General features: G+C 36.6%; 2 protein-coding genes and 1 long non-coding RNA gene across 3 annotated transcripts in view; 1 reads left to right on the forward strand and 2 right to left on the reverse strand.

The window, feature by feature from the left end:
- Window positions 1-115: 115 nt before the first annotated feature.
- Window positions 116-661, reverse strand: LOC108252074 (cyclin-dependent kinases regulatory subunit-like). The gene has a single exon (XM_017442999.2). It carries the CDS (start codon window positions 461-463, stop codon window positions 131-133), a length of 333 nt encoding a protein of 110 aa, XP_017298488.1. The 5' UTR covers window positions 464-661; the 3' UTR covers window positions 116-130.
- Window positions 662-1,273: 612 nt separating this feature from the next.
- Window positions 1,274-3,184, reverse strand: LOC108252075. The gene is made up of 2 exons (XR_003390799.1): window positions 3,040-3,184; window positions 1,274-1,864 (listed from the first exon to the last, which is right to left on the reverse strand). It is a non-coding gene; the product is annotated as an uncharacterized LOC108252075 (long non-coding RNA).
- A 390-nt stretch (window positions 3,185-3,574) lies between these two features.
- LOC103506757 (maternal protein exuperantia) overlaps window positions 3,575-19,108 on the forward strand; it is a 21,878-nt gene continuing 6,344 nt past the window's right edge. The window contains exons 1-4 of the mRNA XM_008471158.3: window positions 3,575-3,733; window positions 7,275-7,571; window positions 7,809-7,998; window positions 9,818-10,116. Of these exons, the coding sequence (XP_008469380.1) occupies window positions 7,293-7,571; window positions 7,809-7,998; window positions 9,818-10,116 (768 nt within the window). The 5' untranslated portion in view covers window positions 3,575-3,733; window positions 7,275-7,292. The remainder of the gene's footprint in view (window positions 3,734-7,274; window positions 7,572-7,808; window positions 7,999-9,817; window positions 10,117-19,108) is intronic.

The raw sequence follows: 19,108 nt of genomic DNA on the forward strand, positions 1-19,108 counted from the left end.
ACATTTTACTGAGTTGGTGCAAAGTCACCCGGGCAGGTGCAAAGTCACCTCAGATGACAGTACCCTAAATTTCAGCTTCTCATCCTTAGCTGTTCAACACTGTATACCATTGTGACCAAAGCTACATTGCCTATCTCTCTCTCTCTCTCTCTCTCTTTAGCCATTTTACAGGAGCAACAAAAATCTGTAAGATAGGTGTTTTTAGCCAAGAAAAGATTGGCAGTAAATCAAAAAACAGTGATAGTACATACCTATTTTTGACCCAATTTTCATTACCTGGCAAATGTAACATATAATGAATCCACCCTGGACTCTGCTGTACACCTAAGTTTCTCCATTCTGTTTCAGTCATCAGGTGCGTTTTGGGTACTTGCTTAGCTAGATCAGGAGGGAGCATCACATGACGGTAAATGTAATTGTCATCTTCATATTTATCTGAATATCTGATATCATCAGCTGACATTGTGGTGGTTTTACCGCTGAAAGATGATACTGTGAACGCCAATAAACAACTGGATACTGGAATGAGACTAGGCGCTGCAGCTGCACGGCAAAATTCAAATTTTCCATATGCACCTGTTCAGTGTTCAAAGTTTTTTAGATTTGTCCCCATCCCCAGCCCCCCCACTGGCCGACTGGCACCCACCCCACAACAGTAGTTAACAACAAAAGGAGCTTGTTAACATCATAGGTCTGTTTTTCATTCCTACGCCGCATCGATGCGGCGTCAACTTGACGTTCACTCTGCGTCAGGAGTGGGGGTAAAATGTGGAAATGGAGCAGTTGCAGTTGGGTAAAAATTATGAATAAAAGGTCGATTCCTACGTAAAAAGTTGTGAAAAATCCAAATCTGAAGTCAAAACTCCGAAAAAGTAACTTTAAAAGGTCGAAAATTCAATTTTTAATTGCCGTTTCAATTAAAAAGTTCATAGAGTTGTGACGTCAGACTTAATGTCAAAATGCGCAGAAACGCTTGCGCACAAACAAACAAAGCGGGAGCCATGAATTATGACGTCGACCAGGTTTGGATAAGTCCTTCTATGGGGACAGACTGACTGACTGACTGACGGACAGACCGACACCGAAGCGAATACAATAGTCCAGGCGTGTCAAACTGGCGGCCCGCGGGCCGCATGCGGCTCGCCTGGTCAAATTGTTCGGCCCGCTGCGAGCCACAAGGGTATAATATTAAATAATCTCGGGATCTAGAAGTCGTAGAAGAAAAAGAAAAATTCTGTTGGTCCTCGTAGAAGAAAAAGAAAAATTCTGTTGGTCCACCACGCAGAGTTTGAGTTACACTTTTGTCAGAAAAGCATGCTAAATGATTTGATTTGACTGTTTGATATATATTTAAAAAATCACCTAAGCTAAGCCTAACTTCCAAGTGTATAGTGTATAAAAATAAAATTATTATTGAAAATACAGCTAGTTGTTTCACCTGTGCTTCACAATGGTTTGTCAAGGGCAGATTTTTTTTACTACTTCCTATTAATTTGATCTTTAAAAATGCACACTGATAGCCAGCCTAATTAGCTTGGTTGGCTATTGCCTTGGGAGCACTAAGCCCTGGGTTTGATTCCCGCCTGAGGCTGATTTTATCCTAATGGGATAAGGTTTGTTCTCGGAACAACTGGCTTTCTCCAATCCTGTCTTCCATCTCTCTTCAATTTTGGGATGATAAGACCTGAGCAGTTACAGTTCCCTCTGTCAAACCTCTCAAAATAATAATAATAATAATAATAATAAATAAATAAAAATCACACTGAAATTAATGTTTTACTTTCTTCTTGAACTGAGTTATTCCCACAAGAACAAGATGTTGGGGTAGGTTGTTTGGGTCTTCGAAATAAGAGAACATGTGGCTCTGAAATCAAAGAAATCACATGAATTGTCAATACTTTTACTATTAATTTAATTGCATACTTGATACACATTTGAAATGCTAAAATAATAATACCTAAATAATAATAAAATATACGATTGGCAAAACACAAATACATCTTGAGACATCATAAGATATGAGCCTACATTCTTTGGTGTCTGTGTAAGAAATATAAAATCCCTGATAGTGATGTGTCCAATGAAACTGTTTCGAAACCCAGAATACGGATCCGGTTTCATGAAACCGCTGAGTTAAAGTTTTGAAATTTGAATTATGACACCCTATGAAATCTCAGACTCACAACTCTAGTAAAGACAGAAGTGCAAGTGCACTACAAACTATGTCAATACCTACTGAAACTGAAACCTCCCTGCTTAGTCTGCTTTGTTACGTAACGGACCCGAAAGTTTCAGGTTTCAGTTTTGAAACTCAGATCCAAAACCTTAGAGCGTTTGGAAACTTGGGATCCAGAGCCCTGAAAAGTTTCATTTTTCTCATCACTAACAAGATGGTATGAACACAAACCTAAACCAGTTGTAACACATGAAGAGATCACCATCATCTACGATCAACAAATATATACAGGTCAAACAGTTCCTGCAAACAAACCAGACATTGTAGTACATAGGTATTACAAATAGAGGGTTTCTTTTTAAGATTTGAAGTTGACCCCCCTGTGCCCAAATTTGGCTCCAACCTAATTTGGAAACTACTTTAAAAAATAGTGGGTATTTCAAAAGATAAAACACTACCGTAAACTGAGGTGACTCTGCACCACTTTTACTCAAAATTTTGGATACCTTGTTATAACTTTGTAACCAAATAGTTTTCAGCATTAAAAATGCTATGAAAAGGTAGCCAAAGGGTTTAGCTTTATTTTTAAATAATTTGATTATAAATTTAGGTTGTCCTTCTATTTTATTTTTTTTTTTTTTGTCAAAGTTTGGTGCAAAGTCTCCCATAGGACGGGTTGACATTGCACCAAAAATTTCAACCATCTACTGTGGCTTTCACCATGGTGCAATCTCACCCCAGAAACACGAGGAATTATGTCAGATTAAGGCAAATTACTTGATTTTAGTTGAAGATAGCACTATAAAACCTTTTTAAACAGCTTGCAGACTAAATTTAGAAGTTAATCATATATTTACACTTACTTTATCACACCATGGGACTGCTGCAGCTTTGAAATTTTCCGGAGCTTTTTCACACTGCTTTCAAGTAGAGATGGATACGAGTGAATACTTTACTCATTAAACTACGGATCGTCACAATATCCGTACGATCCGGATCGCAACAAGAAAATATTTTCCCAATTGCAACTGCTCCATTACAATATGGCGGAACCTGAAGCTACTCAAGACTCGCATCAGGGATTTAAGACGCAGCGTTGACGCTAAAGTAGGGGAAGTGGAATGAAAAACACGCGTCGGGTTCGCATCGCACCCACGTCGAATGAAAAACAGACCTTATATAAAAAAAAATATTCCTAGGGTGCGTCACAACCATCTGGCAACACCAGCGAACTCTTTCACTGGGCAACACTGCTTGGCACAGATTTCTCTTTGGCGTGAATAATAGTAAGGAGGGAGGTGATATCATTTTATGAAATTCAATTTAGTTTAGTCAAACATGGTTGAGCCAATGAGATTGTGAGATTTCGCTGTGTTTAAGTCCAATGCGAAATCTCATTGGTTCGGCCATGTTTGACTGAGAGTTTAGAGATAGAGAATAGAAAAGAAAGGGAAGGGAAAAGTCGAAAGTCGGCATTTTTTTTTTACTTTTTGCTTCAAGTGATCGAAAAGTTGTAGGTTTCTTTCTTCTTTCGTAAGTTCTCTTTATTGAAGTAAGGTAAGTTTTTCCCCAACACATTCTTCCCATTTCAATGATAATTATTTACCTTGGTTTGTAAAAAACTAATCACAAATTTATTTTAAAGCAAGATTTTGCTTCCCACGTGGAGAGGGTACAGATAAGCTGTACTTAGGTCTCTTCTCAGGTTGAGGTTGATGAACAAAAATAAAACTTACGATCTAATCTCATGACTCGCTTTATTATAACAATTAATATACCACAAAATGTGGCAGTCCCAATATCGTTCAATGAACTTCAACTTCAGACTTAGCTTGTAAGCTTGTGGAATATACTCATATATTATAATTACTTAGGTATATTTACCATATATAGAAATAAGAAATAATAATCTTTTAGTGTGAGTGGTAGGCTAATTTACATTATTTTGTACAGGTAGGCATTAAATATAATAGATGAAGATGACTCAATTCTTGCCTGGAATGGGTACTTGTATCTAAGTACATTTATATCAAATTCTCTCAAGATGATATCCCTTCTCTATTGGAATTGGGTGTCCTTTACCATTTCTTATCTTATATTATAAGAACAAGATCCATTCACTCATTCACATTTCATAGTTCACACACTGATTGCTCTATCTCGAGAACCACAACACCTGAGATGGGATATGTTGAACATGGATGAAGTTTGTAGTTTGTACCCTTTGTTGGTGTTGTTCAAGATGTTGCTCAGGGGATTCAGTCCTATTCGACTATTGAGTTGAGTACAAGAACAAGAAGAGAAGAGAAAAGAAAGGTGGGAGGAGTCGCCGAGCTCACATCGGATTATTTCGGAACACTTATATTATAAGAACAAGATCCATTCACTCATTCACATTTCATAGTTCACACACTGATTGCTCTATCTCGAGAACCACAACACCTAGAAAGCTGAAATTTGGTAGGAATATTCCTTTTATGGTCTAGTGTGCAATAAGAAAGGATTTTGCGAAAATCTAAATCGATCCTGAGATATGATCAATTTTCGATCGCTTAAATCACCATAAGAAATACACAGAGTGCAGTGGACTGCGGGAGAGAAAACTTTTCCTTGCTCACCTAATATTTGAGTTTCGTTTATGTTTTTAGTTTGATAACTACAAGTTCGGCCATGCCTTTTCCACAAGTTTGGCCATGCCTCGGGATGAACTAGCGCTCTTGCGGCTTGCTGAAGTATCTATATCTACCTACGCGATGATATTATGATGAGTACGTAGTACGAGTAAAAAGTATTCGAATACTTTTGTACTCACTGAAGTAATCGGATCGACGCTCGATCCGTATCCGCGGATCCGGATCGTGAATGTGTTCAGTATTACCCATCTCTACTTTCAAGGGGTCCTGCTTCAACGACTGATATCTTTTAGTGAAAGTAAACATAAGCTCAAAGTGCTCATATGTTTTTTTCACAAAGATATCAGCTGTTTTATCATATTTTTAAATATTTTTTTACTTCCTCCAGAAGCATTCAGGCTGTGTTTATGTACAGGGCTGAGATAGGCCATTCTCGGCCTTTCTTGGTGTGTGGAAAATGATGTGGTAACTTAACACAGAGCCTTCATGAGCTTGTAAAGTTGTAAAGTTGGCGGGAAATTCGAAATCTTGATTTTTTTTTTCCGCAACGCGTACAATCTGAATTCATTTTTTACTTTTTATCTCTAGTTTGCACGTTTATATTATACTTTTCATTTAAATTAGATATCACAAACAAGGGAATTACAAAGCAAACAAAAATAAATTTTAAAAATTGCCGCCGGGACAGAGGGTTAGAAAAAAAGCCCAACAATCCCACGCTATCCTCGCTTAAGTTACCACTCCTATTTTAAAAATTGCCGCCGGGACAGAGGGTTAGAAAAAATGCCTAACAATCCCACGCTATCCTTGCTTAAGTTACCACTCCAATGCAATTGTATACTTATTATTAAATATTGTTTTACCTACTTGTGTAATTATTATAGAAACTATATTGTTAAAAATTAAAAGCAAAATTACAAGAAATGAACAAGGACAAGCCAATTAAACATGGCTGGAGATCATCAATCCAGTGTATGGTTGATATAAAAAAGATGTTTCTTTGTTTTGCCATCACCTGATATAAAAAAGATGTTTCTTTGTTTTGCCATCACCATTCAGCTAAAATTAAAGCCATTAAAACAACAACAGCCAAGCCATTTGTTTGTTTGACGAGGGTTAGAAATCTGTTATTTTGTCCAAATGTTAACTGACCCTGTACCATACACTGTCCCTCTAAGTACCATGTTCTCAGTGGGTTCTTCTGTGAAATGGTGTGTGTGTGTGTGTGTGTGTGTGATTGGTGGTATATTGAGTTATTGATTGGTTTTTCAGTTTTTGACTAAAGCTAACTAGGTAGACATCTAAAAAGTTCTGAGAAATGACACAGCTCCACACCATATCTCCCAACATGGCATTAAATTTAAACTGAATCTTTCAACAGATCATGTGTTTAAAACAATGGGTAGCTATTTACATTAAAAAAAAAACAATCTTTGGGGGGGGGGATTGGAATGCTATAACTGGAACACCCTGTAGTTATTTCTTCCCATTCAAAACTTGTATTACTATCATCTTGTACAGAGCTATTTGATTCATGTTCAGTCAAGGTTTTATTAACTGTTAGCTTGAAATTGAAATTACCTTAGAGTCAACAAAGTAAAGTTCAGACATGACCAATTCAAAAAGAAAGTTCAATTAAGATAATCTACTTAGTGCCCACCAGTGTGTCACTTACAATAAATTATTGATCAAGGGACTTGCTTCTCTTATTATTCTTATTTTGAATATTGATTGTTTTAGGTAAAAACTTCATTGTTGTTTTTTTTTTTTTTTTTTTTTATTTTTAAGTGTAAATTAAAATATTAAAAAAAACCTGAGTGTTTCACTGTAGTTATTATTTTGTAGCAGTGAAACAACTGTTACAACTCATGTGGTCTGTGCCCATCCTGTAGTATGTCCCTCAGCAGAATATGGGAAATAAGATTCCCATTTAGGTGCTGGGTCAACATGTAACCCAGAAAGTAACCCATTGAAATATTCGCAATCAAAAATAAGTACAATTTTTTGTTGATGGTGGGGATCAAATCCAGTACATTCTGCATGGGAAGCAAGTGCATTACCACTTGTATAAATATACAGCATGGCTCAGAAGTCCAGCAAACCCCTTGTAACTTTTGAACAGCTTGGAATATTGAAGTTCTATTTTGTTCTAAAGATAGGAAAGGGTCCATGGCAAATTTGATGGTGATATAAAAATCCCGGTTTGAACCAAAGTGGCACTTTTTGTATAAAAGTGGTCATTTCTCGTGAATTTCAAATGAGAAATGCCACCATGTTATTTAGCATCTAATACTACAGGGATTTGATATGTAACATCCCTTGTGCAGGATGAGCAACCCGTGACATTAGCACTGTGGGTTTGACAAGATTTGTAGGGTAGTGGCAATCAAAAAACTAATTTAAATTCAATGCCGCACTTGTTATTGTTGTCACTCTCAGCTATTTCATTACTTGATTAATTTCAGACTCATATTTCCACAAAAATGGTTTCTGGTGCAAAGCAACATAATGGAGCCCCTGCCAAAAAGAACCTCCAGGCTCTTCCTTTTGGAAATTTGAAACTGGTTGGTTGGGATTTGGACACCACTGGGCGTCGCTTAATTGATGAAATTTGCCAGATATCTGGTTACACACCAGAGGAAAGTTTCAACATGTACATAATGCCACACAGAGACATTGACCTCAGATCCAAGCGCCGACATGCTCTCCGCACTGTGAATGCTGGCAAGTTCCGTGTTTTGAAAGACAACAAGACTAACAAAGTAAGTGAATTCTCATATTCCAAATATTTTTCTTAGACTTACTTGCATGGGTGTGTGTGGTGGTCCCATACAAAAGATGGATCAACCACTAGTACTAAAAAAAAAAAACTACCTACATAGAATTATAATTTTCTAAGTAGAATCTACAATTCATGAAACTAGTAGTCAGATAGTCACAGGGAAAAAAACTGGACTGGTTCCCAACTTTGCTAATTGATTTATCAATCTAATTTTCAGGTATTGAGGACAAAAAGTGAAATTTCAGCTTTAACAGATTTCCTTGAATGGCTAGAGAAGGTCCGTGGTGACAATCCAACTGTCTACATTGTGCTCCTCTGCCATGAGACATACAAGTTGAATGCTTCTCTCCTGCTTGAAGCTTTAAGACGAAACCAAATGCTGGACAGATTCTCCAACATTGTCAAAGGTAATTTTGCTCTAACACCAATATGATTGGTTTTAAATATAAACCAACTTTACTTCATTATACAATCACCCTGTTATGAGGAATCATATACCTAATTTAAAATTGAAAAATTGACAAATTTTATTCTGTAAAAAAATTGATATCTCTAACCGCTTACCAGACAGCCATTGCAACCAACTGCCCTCGGTCTGAGTTGTAATAAATGGGTTTTACTTTTTACTTAAGTTATATATAGAAATGGATACTTACGAGTAAGTATCCATTTCTATATATAACTTAAGTAAAAAGTATTTACAAAGGATGTCAAAATTAAATAAATTAATTAATAATAAATGGGTTCACATGCGTACATACATACATACGTACATACATACATACGTACAGACCATGGGCTAAAAACCACTTTTTTAGAATCAGGGGATCCCAAAACGGATATTTCCACCCATTTCCCGATTTTGAAAATTTGGACCGATTGCAATACTTTCTCATTACCTTGTATAGGTTCCCTATACGTAAGGGTAATAGAAAGTAATAAGATGCTCTGAAAAGAAAGCTTTTTGCTATTCTTCAATCCGGCACATCTGTGTTCAATATTGAAAATCAGCTGAATTATAGTTTTTTACTTTCCTTAATCTATAGGAAGGAAAGTAATGTAATCGGGTCAAAATTTCGATGGTCAGTTTTTAGTGCCAAAACACGTTTTGAGGTCCCGAGTGGCCTAGAGCCTAAATCCAAAGTTTCAGCCATTGGTCCGTGTGTGTGTCTGTCTGTAAACAAAATATCTCGAGAACGGTAAGAGCTAGAGACTTGAAATTTGGTATGTAGATGTCAAATGTGACAAGGATGCGACACGAAACTTTTGGTTAAGACCGGTGCAACGCTTGGCGGCATTTTACCGCTGTATTTTTTTGTTGTAATTTATTTATTTTTTTTTTTTAATTTAAGCAAGGTTTTAATTTATAAAAAAATACACCTATTTTGTACCAAATACATGAGACCTTGTTTAGACTGCGGGAGTAAAGGGACTTTTCAGTCTTATTCTGGCAGTATAAACAGGGTATATTCTATTCTATTCTATTCTACCTAATAATAATAACAACAGACTCTTGAGTGGAAGATAATTACTAGGTGAGGCTATCACCTAAGGTATTCCCTACCACCTAACTCTTTGAGCTCCATCATTAGGTTGTCACATCTAATGTATAAAAACGAATATTTGTGTGTGTGTGTGTGTTTGAACTTTATGCCTGGCCAAACTGCTCATCCAATTGCTATAAAACTTTGTCAACTTATTGCTTGCACTCCCACCTAATAATAATAACAACAGACTCTTGAGTGGAAGATAATTACTAGGTGAGGCTATCACCTAAGGTATTCCCTACCACCTAACTCTTTGAGCTCCATCATTAGGTTGTCACATCTAATGTATAAAAACGAATATTTGTGTGTGTGTGTGTGTTTGAACTTTATGCCTGGCCAAACTGCTCATCCAATTGCTATAAAACTTTGTCAACTTATTGCTTGCACTCCCATGAAGGTTATAGGCTATTTTCCGGTTCGTTTTTGTTAAGCTACGCCGAGCAAGACCACTAAATGGATGAGTGACATGAACGGCCATGCCTTTAAGGACTTACTAGCAGAAATCCGGAGCAAAGCAACGGATTTCGGCTAGTTCTCAATAAATGAGGGTTTCACCTGGAATTGAACCTGTTTACCAGACGAACACCTTGACCTTGCCACCAAGGCAGTTTTGGACCAGAGGTACTAGTTGTAATCGAACCAGAGATATATTATATCATATTGATTTTTTATCTAACAGGATTTGCTGACTGTCATTCTCTTGCCAAAGACAAGTGCCAGAAGTCAATTGTTGCATACGACCTCCGTACCCTGTGCAAGATGCTTCTGAACAAGGAGAATGCCAGTCTGGCCTCAGCCTCTGAGCGTGCCAAGTATGCCTACCAGATTGTTGAACATCTATGTGCTGGTGGTGTAGAGAATAGCGAAGGCAACGTTGGAGCAGGAGGAGACTCAGCAGTGACTCCCTCACCCGATGTCACAATCAAGACTGTTCTGGCATATGCTTCTGACATTGAAGCTGAGGAGAATAACATACAGGTAATTAATACAACTTCTAATAACTCAAAATTCCCGTTCTATTTTTAAAAAAAATCTGGTGTGAACATCACACGACTTTCTATTACATTTGCGAATACGTACTAAAAGAAAGAAAACACAGGGGAGTATCGAACCCGCAACTTCTCAACCGTAAGTCGGACGGTTCTAGAAGTAGCACCATTCGATTTGGCGTGAAAAATCACATGGGTTTAACCATTCACATGCTTATTTGGTTCACGAATAAAAGGGAAATTTGTTGACACAGGGGAGTATCGAACCCGCAACTTCTCAACCGTAAATCGGACAGTTCTAGAAGTAGCAACCACCTATTGTATTTTAACAAGGAAATCAAGGAATTGGGACTGTGGGTGTGGGGTTTGAATCCAGCAAATAGTAGTTTTCTTTTACTTGGATCAACTTTACTATGAATATTATTGTTTGATATTTTTGATAAATGAGATCTTACCCTACTCTACTCCTAGTCATGGTATTTAATTCAAGGCTCTAAGCTTAAGCTATAAGGAAAGTAGGGGTCAGACTTCAGAGTGCTCAGTAAGCTCAGTTGCACAGTGAGCTCTCCCCAATACCCCTACCTACCCTAATATCGATATACCTATAGGAATATCGACATTTTACTTTCGATATATCGGTAACGGTAATATCGATATTTTTATAAATATCGCCCAGCCCTACGAGCAAAGCTCCCTCGGCCCCTCGCAGGCAAGGCATTAACGTGTTTGTGCACATAACACTGACAACGGCTCAGGGTAGTCTGACGTCACACATATTTGAACTCTTTCATTGGAACGGAAAATAAAAAATGAATTTTCGACCTTTTACAGTTATTTTTTTCGGAGTTTTGACCTCAGATTTGGATTTTTCCCAACTTTTTACATAGGATCGACCATTTATTTATAATTTTTACCCATTTGCAACTGCTCCATTAGAAGGTTCATTTACTTTAGCTGTAAAAAAATATCGATATTGACATTTTTTCCGATATATATCGAAACTGTAATATCGATATTCGGAAATATCGATATATATCGCCCATCCCTATTTGCTCGGGACATTTGATGTGACATCATCACCTACGGGAGCGTATGCCGTGACGTCAAAGTTCACGATTTACCGGCATTTTTTTAATCTATACTCCTGGACAAAATTAGCGCACACCTTAAACTTTTCAGGTTTACTTGACCCCTGGTGACCGAGGGTTAATATTGTTATGTTTACAAGTTTTATGAATAATGTACATTACTTGCAGTCTCCGGATGGACGTGAGCGCGTGTGGAGAAGGCTTTAGTGTTTAGTGCAAACATGACGACATCTAGTGGAGAAATTACGAAACATTTTTTTCATATCCCTCAATACAATAGATCAGTTGCGCTTACTTGGGTGATGTTTCAAAGTCATAGAGCAGGAAAAATGAGGACCAACGGAATTTTTCTTTTTCTTACGACTTTTAAATATAGGTAAATCGTAAAGTTTGACGTCACGGCATACGCTCCCCTAGGCGATGACGTCATAATTCAAAACTCCCGCTTCGTTTGTTTGTGCGCAAGCGTTTCTGCGCATTTTGACGTTAAGTCTGACATCACAACTCTTGCTCCCGCTTCGTTTGTTTGTGCGCAAGCGTTTCTGCGCATTTTGACGTGAAATCTGACGTCACAACTCTTTGAACTTGTCATTGGAACGGCAATTAAAAATTGAATTTTCGACCTTTTAAAGTTACTTTTTTGGAGTTTTGACCTCAGATTCGAATTTTTCACAACTTTTTACGTAGGAATCGACCTTTTATTAGACAGATTTCGCATCGCATTTTTTTTGGGGATGGGGACGATGCTCGACGAGTTTTGGTTTCTGCGCATGACACACATTATGGGGTTTTGAACACGGGGATCGGAGTTCAAACCAAAACACGATGTTTTGGCTCGAACATGGGGATTTTTTTCGTAATTTCGTATTACGAAAATGAAATTTCCATGTTAGAAACGCGCGTAAATTTAAATTCTTTTTGAATAGATCACGGTTATTTTACATTTTTGAAGGGGAAATTAATTTTGACTGAAATTTTTTGATGTAGGTAGGTATCTTAATTAATTCAGAAATTAATTAAAAACAAAAACATAGCAAAAAACTCATTTTTTATGTAATAATTAATTATTAATTTTTTCTTTTCTTCGTTATCTGTTATGTCCTTTTTTTACCCATCGTTTTATTTGTACAAAAAAGAACGTAACAGATAACGAACACGGTGGAATAATTAAATTGAGAAAACAAATAAATAATTTTAAAAAATCATTGTTTCCTGTTTTTAATTAATTAATTCAAAAACTGATTTGAATAATTTGTTATTTAGGACAAGACAAAACATTGAACAAATGAAAGGTATGATTACTTGAGCGTCCGCTAGGTTCGCTTCGGTTTTCAGTTTCGGTTTTCGTTCGGTTTTCGATCTCGTGCTAAATCTAAAAACATGATGTAAATGTAAACAAGATGGCGCTAACATGGGTTGCGTTATGGGGATCAGGATTCGATGCGAAATCTCCCTAGTGTTTCATAAGCTGGTATGAGAGACCACCCTATAACTATTTTGTCACATAGTATGAAGACGACTCATGTCTAAGATAAACTCCTAAACACTAGGATTACTTCTGGTGCTCTATTGTCTATTCTATTATATTTGATAATACATGCTCTAAAATAAAATGACATTATGGATGATTATTCTGCTATTTGATATTGAAAATTCAACTCTGAAACAGTAGACTTCGTTATGTATTGGATTATTCTATTTTATTTGATAACTTGGGACGTCATCACATAACTCCATGATTTATAAAATACGGTTTATCATTTAACCTAACAAAATTTCAAACAGGCAATTTAGACAGACTGTAGCAATATAATAAAAGTTTGTTTTATTTTATTGTTTTAAACAAATTTTTCATTTTATGTTAACAAGTTTATAAAAAGACACAGCTACATACAGAATTACAAATAAAGGTAAAATGGGTACCGTAAACTGAGGTGACTTTGCACCACTTTTACTCAAATTTTTGGATACCTTGTTATAACTTTGCAACCAAATAGTTTTCAGCGTTAAAAATGGTATGAAAAGGTAGCCAAAGAGTTTAGCTTTATTTTTAAATAATTTGATTATAAATTTAGGTTGTCCTTCTATTTTATTTTTTTTTTTTTTGTCAAAGTTTGGTGCAAAGTCTCCCATAGGACGGGTTGACATTGCACCAAAAATTTCAACCATCTACTGTGGCTTTCACACAATACCTGGTGCAATGTTCTCAACGGAATTAGAAAGAGGACATTCTTACAATTTTTTCGATACCAAACATGATACAGTTCGGTCAATTTTTATAGTATTTTTTTCCAAAAAATTTTTCTTACCTACCGTTTCTTTTAAAAATTCTTATTACACATGTTATTCTCTTGCTTAAGACCTAAGTTTTTCAAAATACCTCCCAAGATAAATAACTATTGCGGGGTGACTTTTCACCAAGCAAATATCAGATTAGTAACAAGTGGTTTTCATAGGTGGTGACATTGCACACTTGTGCCCTACTACTAGGGAATCCAATCCCGGGATTATTGGTAATCTTTTTCTTGAAGTTTAAGGGTAACTATTGGTTATTTTTCACATTAAAAATTTAAAATATTTCACGCATTCCAAAACAACAATGGAGGAGTTGCAAATGGGTAAAAATTATTAATAAATGGTCGATTCCTATGTAAAAAGTTGGGAAAAATCGAAATCTGAGGTCAAAACTCCGAAAAAGTAACTTTAAAAGGTCGAAAATTCAATTTTTATAATGAAAAAGTTCAAAGATTTGTGACGTCAGACTTAACGCAGTTGCTATTTTTGTCCGCTAGGTAGCGCCACTATGCAAGCACGCTAGCGGCGGAGCAAAAAGAACTGCGCAGAAACGTATGCTCGGGACATTTGATGTGACGTCATCGCCTACGGGAGCGTATGCCGTGACGTCAAAGTTTACGATTTGCCGGTATTTAAATCGATTTATCTCGGGATCTAGAAGTCGTAGAAGAAGAAGGAAAATTCCGTTGGTCCTCATTTTTCCTGCTCTATGACTTTGAAACACCACCCAAGTAAGCGCAACTGATCTATTACATAAGAACAATTAAATATTCAAAATTTCATTAATTTTTGTGTCTACACTCTACACGTCCCCATCTGTATTGCACCCTCAATATTATATGGTGAATATGGTGATAAGTTGAAAACACCAACTTTAGGGAAATCGTAATTGAAAGTTTGACATTTTTTTCACCGTCGCTATCTCAGGAATGGTAAGTCGTAGAGATATAATTCCTAGACCAATAAAACTGAAAGATCTCATTTCTCTTATGGCCGGTTCTAAACAAGTCGCAATCTCGGATTGGTTAAGTTCCAAAAGGACTCGTCGAAAGATTGTAATGATTTAAAATCAAGAATAGAGCCTGTTCTCCCTTTATTCCCAATATAATGTTTAAGTCACCCACCCATTTATTGGCCTTTCTCGGCGTAGCTTAACACAGGTGACGCTAAAATCGGAACATCGAACATCGAAAAATAAAACATCGATGTTCGATGTTTCCATCGAAAGAAAAACATCGATCGATGTTTTTGTTCCGATGTATCGATGTTTTCAAAACATCGATGTCGATGTCCCAACCCTACTCATGTTGTCCAGTTCGTAAATTATAAATCTAAAGTAGGTATTTAGAAGTTTTAGTAATAAAAACTTTCAAAATAATTCAGATAAAAATAAGAATATGTATAATATTTTTATTTTTATCTGAATTAATTTTTTTAAATATTTCACGATTATCAAAAAACAATTTTATTTCAAAATAATCAAAACTCTCAAAATTATTATTTTTTGGGAAATTTACCTCACACAATAGGGAGATTTCGCATCGCTTCCTGATCCCGATAATGCAACCCATGTTGGCGCCATTTTGTTTACATCATGTTTTTAGATTTAGCAAAGCGTGCGAAAACCAAAATACGATAACCCAAGCGAACCTAGCGGACGCTCAAGTAGTCATACCTTTTGTTCAATGGGAGATTTGTCTTGTCCTAATGAATGAAATTAATAGGGAGATTTCGCATCGAATCCTGATCCCCATAACGCAACCCATGTTGGCGCCATCTTGTTTACATCATGTTTTTAGATTTAGCACGGGATCGAAAACCGAACGAAAACCGAAACCGAAAACCGAAGCGAACCTAGCGGACGCTCAAGTAATCATACCTTTAATTTGTTCAATGTTTTGTCTTGTCCTAAATAACAAATTATTCAAATCAGTTTTTGAATTAATAGGGAGATTTCGCATCGAATCCTGATCCCCATAACACAACCCATGTTGGCGCCATCTTGTTTACATCATGTTTTTAGATTTAGCACGGGATCGAAAACCGAAACCGAAAACCGAAGCGAACCTAGCGGACGCTCAAGTAATCATACCTTTAATTTGTTCAATGTTTTGTCTTGTCCTAAATAACAAATTATTCAAATCAGTTTTTGAATTAAAATTAATTAAAAACAGGAAACAATGATTTTTTAAAATTATTTATTTGTTTTCTCAATTTAATTATTCCACCGTGTTCCTTATCTGTTACGTTCTTTTTTGTACAAATGAAACGATAGGTAAAAAAAGGACATAACAGATAACGAAGAAAAGAAAAAAATAATAATTAATTATTACATAAAAAATGAGTTTTTTGATATGTTTTTGTTTTTAATTAATTTCTGAATTAATTAAGATACCTACCTACATCAAAAAATTTCAGTCAAAATTAATTTCCCCTTCAAAAATGTAAAATAACCGTGATCTATCCAAAAAGAATTTAAATTTACGCGCGTTTCTAACATGGAAATTTCATTTTCGTAATACGAAAAAAAACCCCATGTTCAAGCCAAACACGTGAACTCCGATCCCCGTGTTCAAAACCCCATAATGTGTGTGTCATGCGCAGAAACCAAAACTCGTCGAACATCGTACCCCATATCCAAAAAGCAGGATGCGAAATCTCCCTAATTGAAAATGAAAACAAACTGAGACCTGTTGAGACAAGAAAAAAAGCGGACGGACAACGTTCAGAGCGTTCAAGTGTGAACACGCTCATTCAATTACAAGCGCCACTGAATCATCAACGGTTTTTTACTGTTGAACGGCAGAACAGATTCTAGTGACAAGAGGACAGTACAAATTACTGTTCGACGGTTTTTTTACTGTTGGACAGTAAACGTTGGTTAATGTGAACACATCAATTTAAATGCATGCGCCACTTGAAAAATAAAATCTGTCCCAGTAAAAACAACGGGACAGTAAAAAAACGTCGCAGTAAAAAACTGTGCAGTGTGAACCTAGTGTTATGGCCTTTTAAAATTTTCATTTTTCCAAGTTCTCCCGCCAATAGGAAAAGCACCAAAAATGGGAAATTCATATCGACTGGTGATTTGTGCTTCAAATAGGTCCCACTAATGGTTCATACTGAAATTCAGATCCAAAAATGAAATTTAGACTTCCGGTCTCTGGGGTGAAAAAGGATGTTTCGAAATTTAATTTTCGGGACTGAATTTCAATGTGAACTATTAGTGGGACCTATTTGAAGCACAAATCACCAATCGATATGAATTTCCCATTTTTGGTGCTTCCCCTATTGGCGGGAGAACATGGAAAAATGAAAATTTTAAAAGGCCATAACTCCCGCCCTGGTTGTCGGATCGAGCTCAAACTTGTACCAATGTACGTTCTTTCAGACCTCACATGATGTATCACAAATGGGGGGTTCTTATTTAAGATTTTAAAGGGAGCCCCCCTGGGGCCGACCCTGAAAAAGTCCTTGAATTTTTACATTACAGAAACTAGAGGTAAATATAGGCTTGTATACAAAATTTCAGGTTTCTAAAAAATAGATCAGTTGCGCTTACTTGGGTGATGTTGCAAAGTCATAGAGCAGGAAAAATGAGGACCAATGGAATTTTTATTTTTCTTCTACGACTTCTAGATCAGTGTTTCCCAACCTTTTCTCTACGATCGCCCCCTTTCAGAATTTGTACAGATTATTGGAACTGTGATCGCCCCCCCCCCCCTGTGGTGAAAGGACGGCAGTGGAAGCGATTGTGATGTTTAGCATTTGGGGGATTCACCACACAGTTGGGGGAAGATGTTATCCTGAAGGGTGGTTACTCATAAACTTAGGCGGATTCACCACACAGTTGGGGGGAAGATGTTTTCCTAAAGGGTTACTCATAGACTCACTAGCACAGAGAGGAACTTCAGGGTTTCAATTTCATATAACAACAAGTAGATAGTTTTATTCACAATAACTTAAAATGTCACAATGTCTTCTATAATTTTACACCTTTCGCTATAACTTCTTTACTATTAACTTCTTTAAATGTCTCTTCTAATAAAAAACTTCTCTATAAACTTCTCTAAATTAGGCTTCTCAAAATAGGCTTCCTAAATTTCTTCTACTAAATTCTCTCTAGACACTTCTCTGAACAAATTTTCTACGAACTGAAAAATCTCCGTCTTTGTTTATCTTTCCTAGGCGAGAAAATCGATAACTGCCTAGCAACCAGTATCAATATTTTACACTCCCTAGCAACCATTAAGTTACTTTTCAAGTTGTCAAAATGGAAGTTTTTACACAATAATTATTTTTCCACTGTCAACACTCAATTTCTGTGATTAGAAAGATAAAAACTAAACCGCACGCGTCAGGAGCAGAGCTGAATGAAACCAGGATCTCGGGATTGCTCGGCAAAACTCGGACGCACGTGCAATATTTTTCTCTCTCTCCTCTTCGGATTTATTTTTTTTTAAGACAAAAAAATAAGTACTTACAGGTACCTACTTACATTTTTGCCCCTAGATAGCCATCGCCCCCTTTATCGCTCCTTTTATTGATCGCCCCCCATATCGCCCCCTAAGGCTTCATCGCCCCCATGAAAATCTCCATCGCCCCCAAGGGGGCGATATCGCCCAGGTTGGGAAACACTGGTCTAGACCACCCTGTATAAACTGTGTGTGTGGGGGGTATGGATTATGAAATGCTATGGATGCCTTACGTTTACGTATTATTCTATTGCGCCCAACAATAAAATTTGAGTATGCAATGTGTAGGACATTTCGTCGGCAAATTTTCCATCGTTTTCAGCCGGTTATTTCGGCTAGAAAAATGTCCAGGCATTTCCATTTACATAAAACAAAGGTAATTTAAATTATCGAACCTAATTTGAAGCATTTTAAACTAAATTTTGCCTGGTTTTTCTTCTTTTGCGTTTCATTTCCGAATGATTTTCGAAAAAGGCCTCATGTTGCATTACGATCATATGTGCGAGGCGTGATGAAAATCCCCAAGGTGAAGGCCAAGATGGCCGCGTCATTGTTTTTGTTTGGATACCGATACCGATAGTTGTGGAGGGTCGATATTCCCATTTCGATACTGTTGAGAAATCGATATTTGTGATGGGTGAATTTGGAGCGGCTAGGGGTTTTTGGACATTCGACTGATTTTGGTATGAAGTGTAAATGTATAAATGAATGTTTTTTTTTTCAGGAGGAATTTGAAAATTGCTGTTTATTAAAATTTAGGTATCTTCTATTTAAAAAGACTTCTCCTTCAAACATCTCACTTAAGAGCTCTGAAAGTAATGAAAATTATATCTCGGTATCCGATTTTTTAGTCCGTCCTTCCTTTATTATTACAATAGTAATAAAAAGGTATAAGGGACGGACTATTGTATTCGCTTCGGTGTCTGTCACTCGCTCGCTCGCTCGCTCGGTCGGTCGGTCGGTCTGTCTGTCCCCATAGAAGGACTTATCCAAACCTGGTCGACCTATATATCAAATTAAAGGTCTTTTTACCAGGAACACGAAAATGGTGGTGCAAATTTTGTCCAGAAAACCATAAAGCCAAAAAACAAAAAAAAAAAAACTGTTTTTTGGGGGATTTTTT

Source organism: Diaphorina citri, unplaced genomic scaffold, assembly GCF_000475195.1.
Source record: "Diaphorina citri unplaced genomic scaffold, Diaci psyllid genome assembly version 1.1 scaffold260, whole genome shotgun sequence".
NCBI classification, from domain to species: Eukaryota; Metazoa; Arthropoda; class Insecta; order Hemiptera; family Psyllidae; genus Diaphorina; species Diaphorina citri.

What these genes read in the sequence shown, in the direction of transcription:
- LOC108252074 (XM_017442999.2), bottom strand. Translation starts at nt 463, where the DNA reads ATGTCAGCTGATGATATCAGATATTCAGATAAATATGAAGATGACAAT.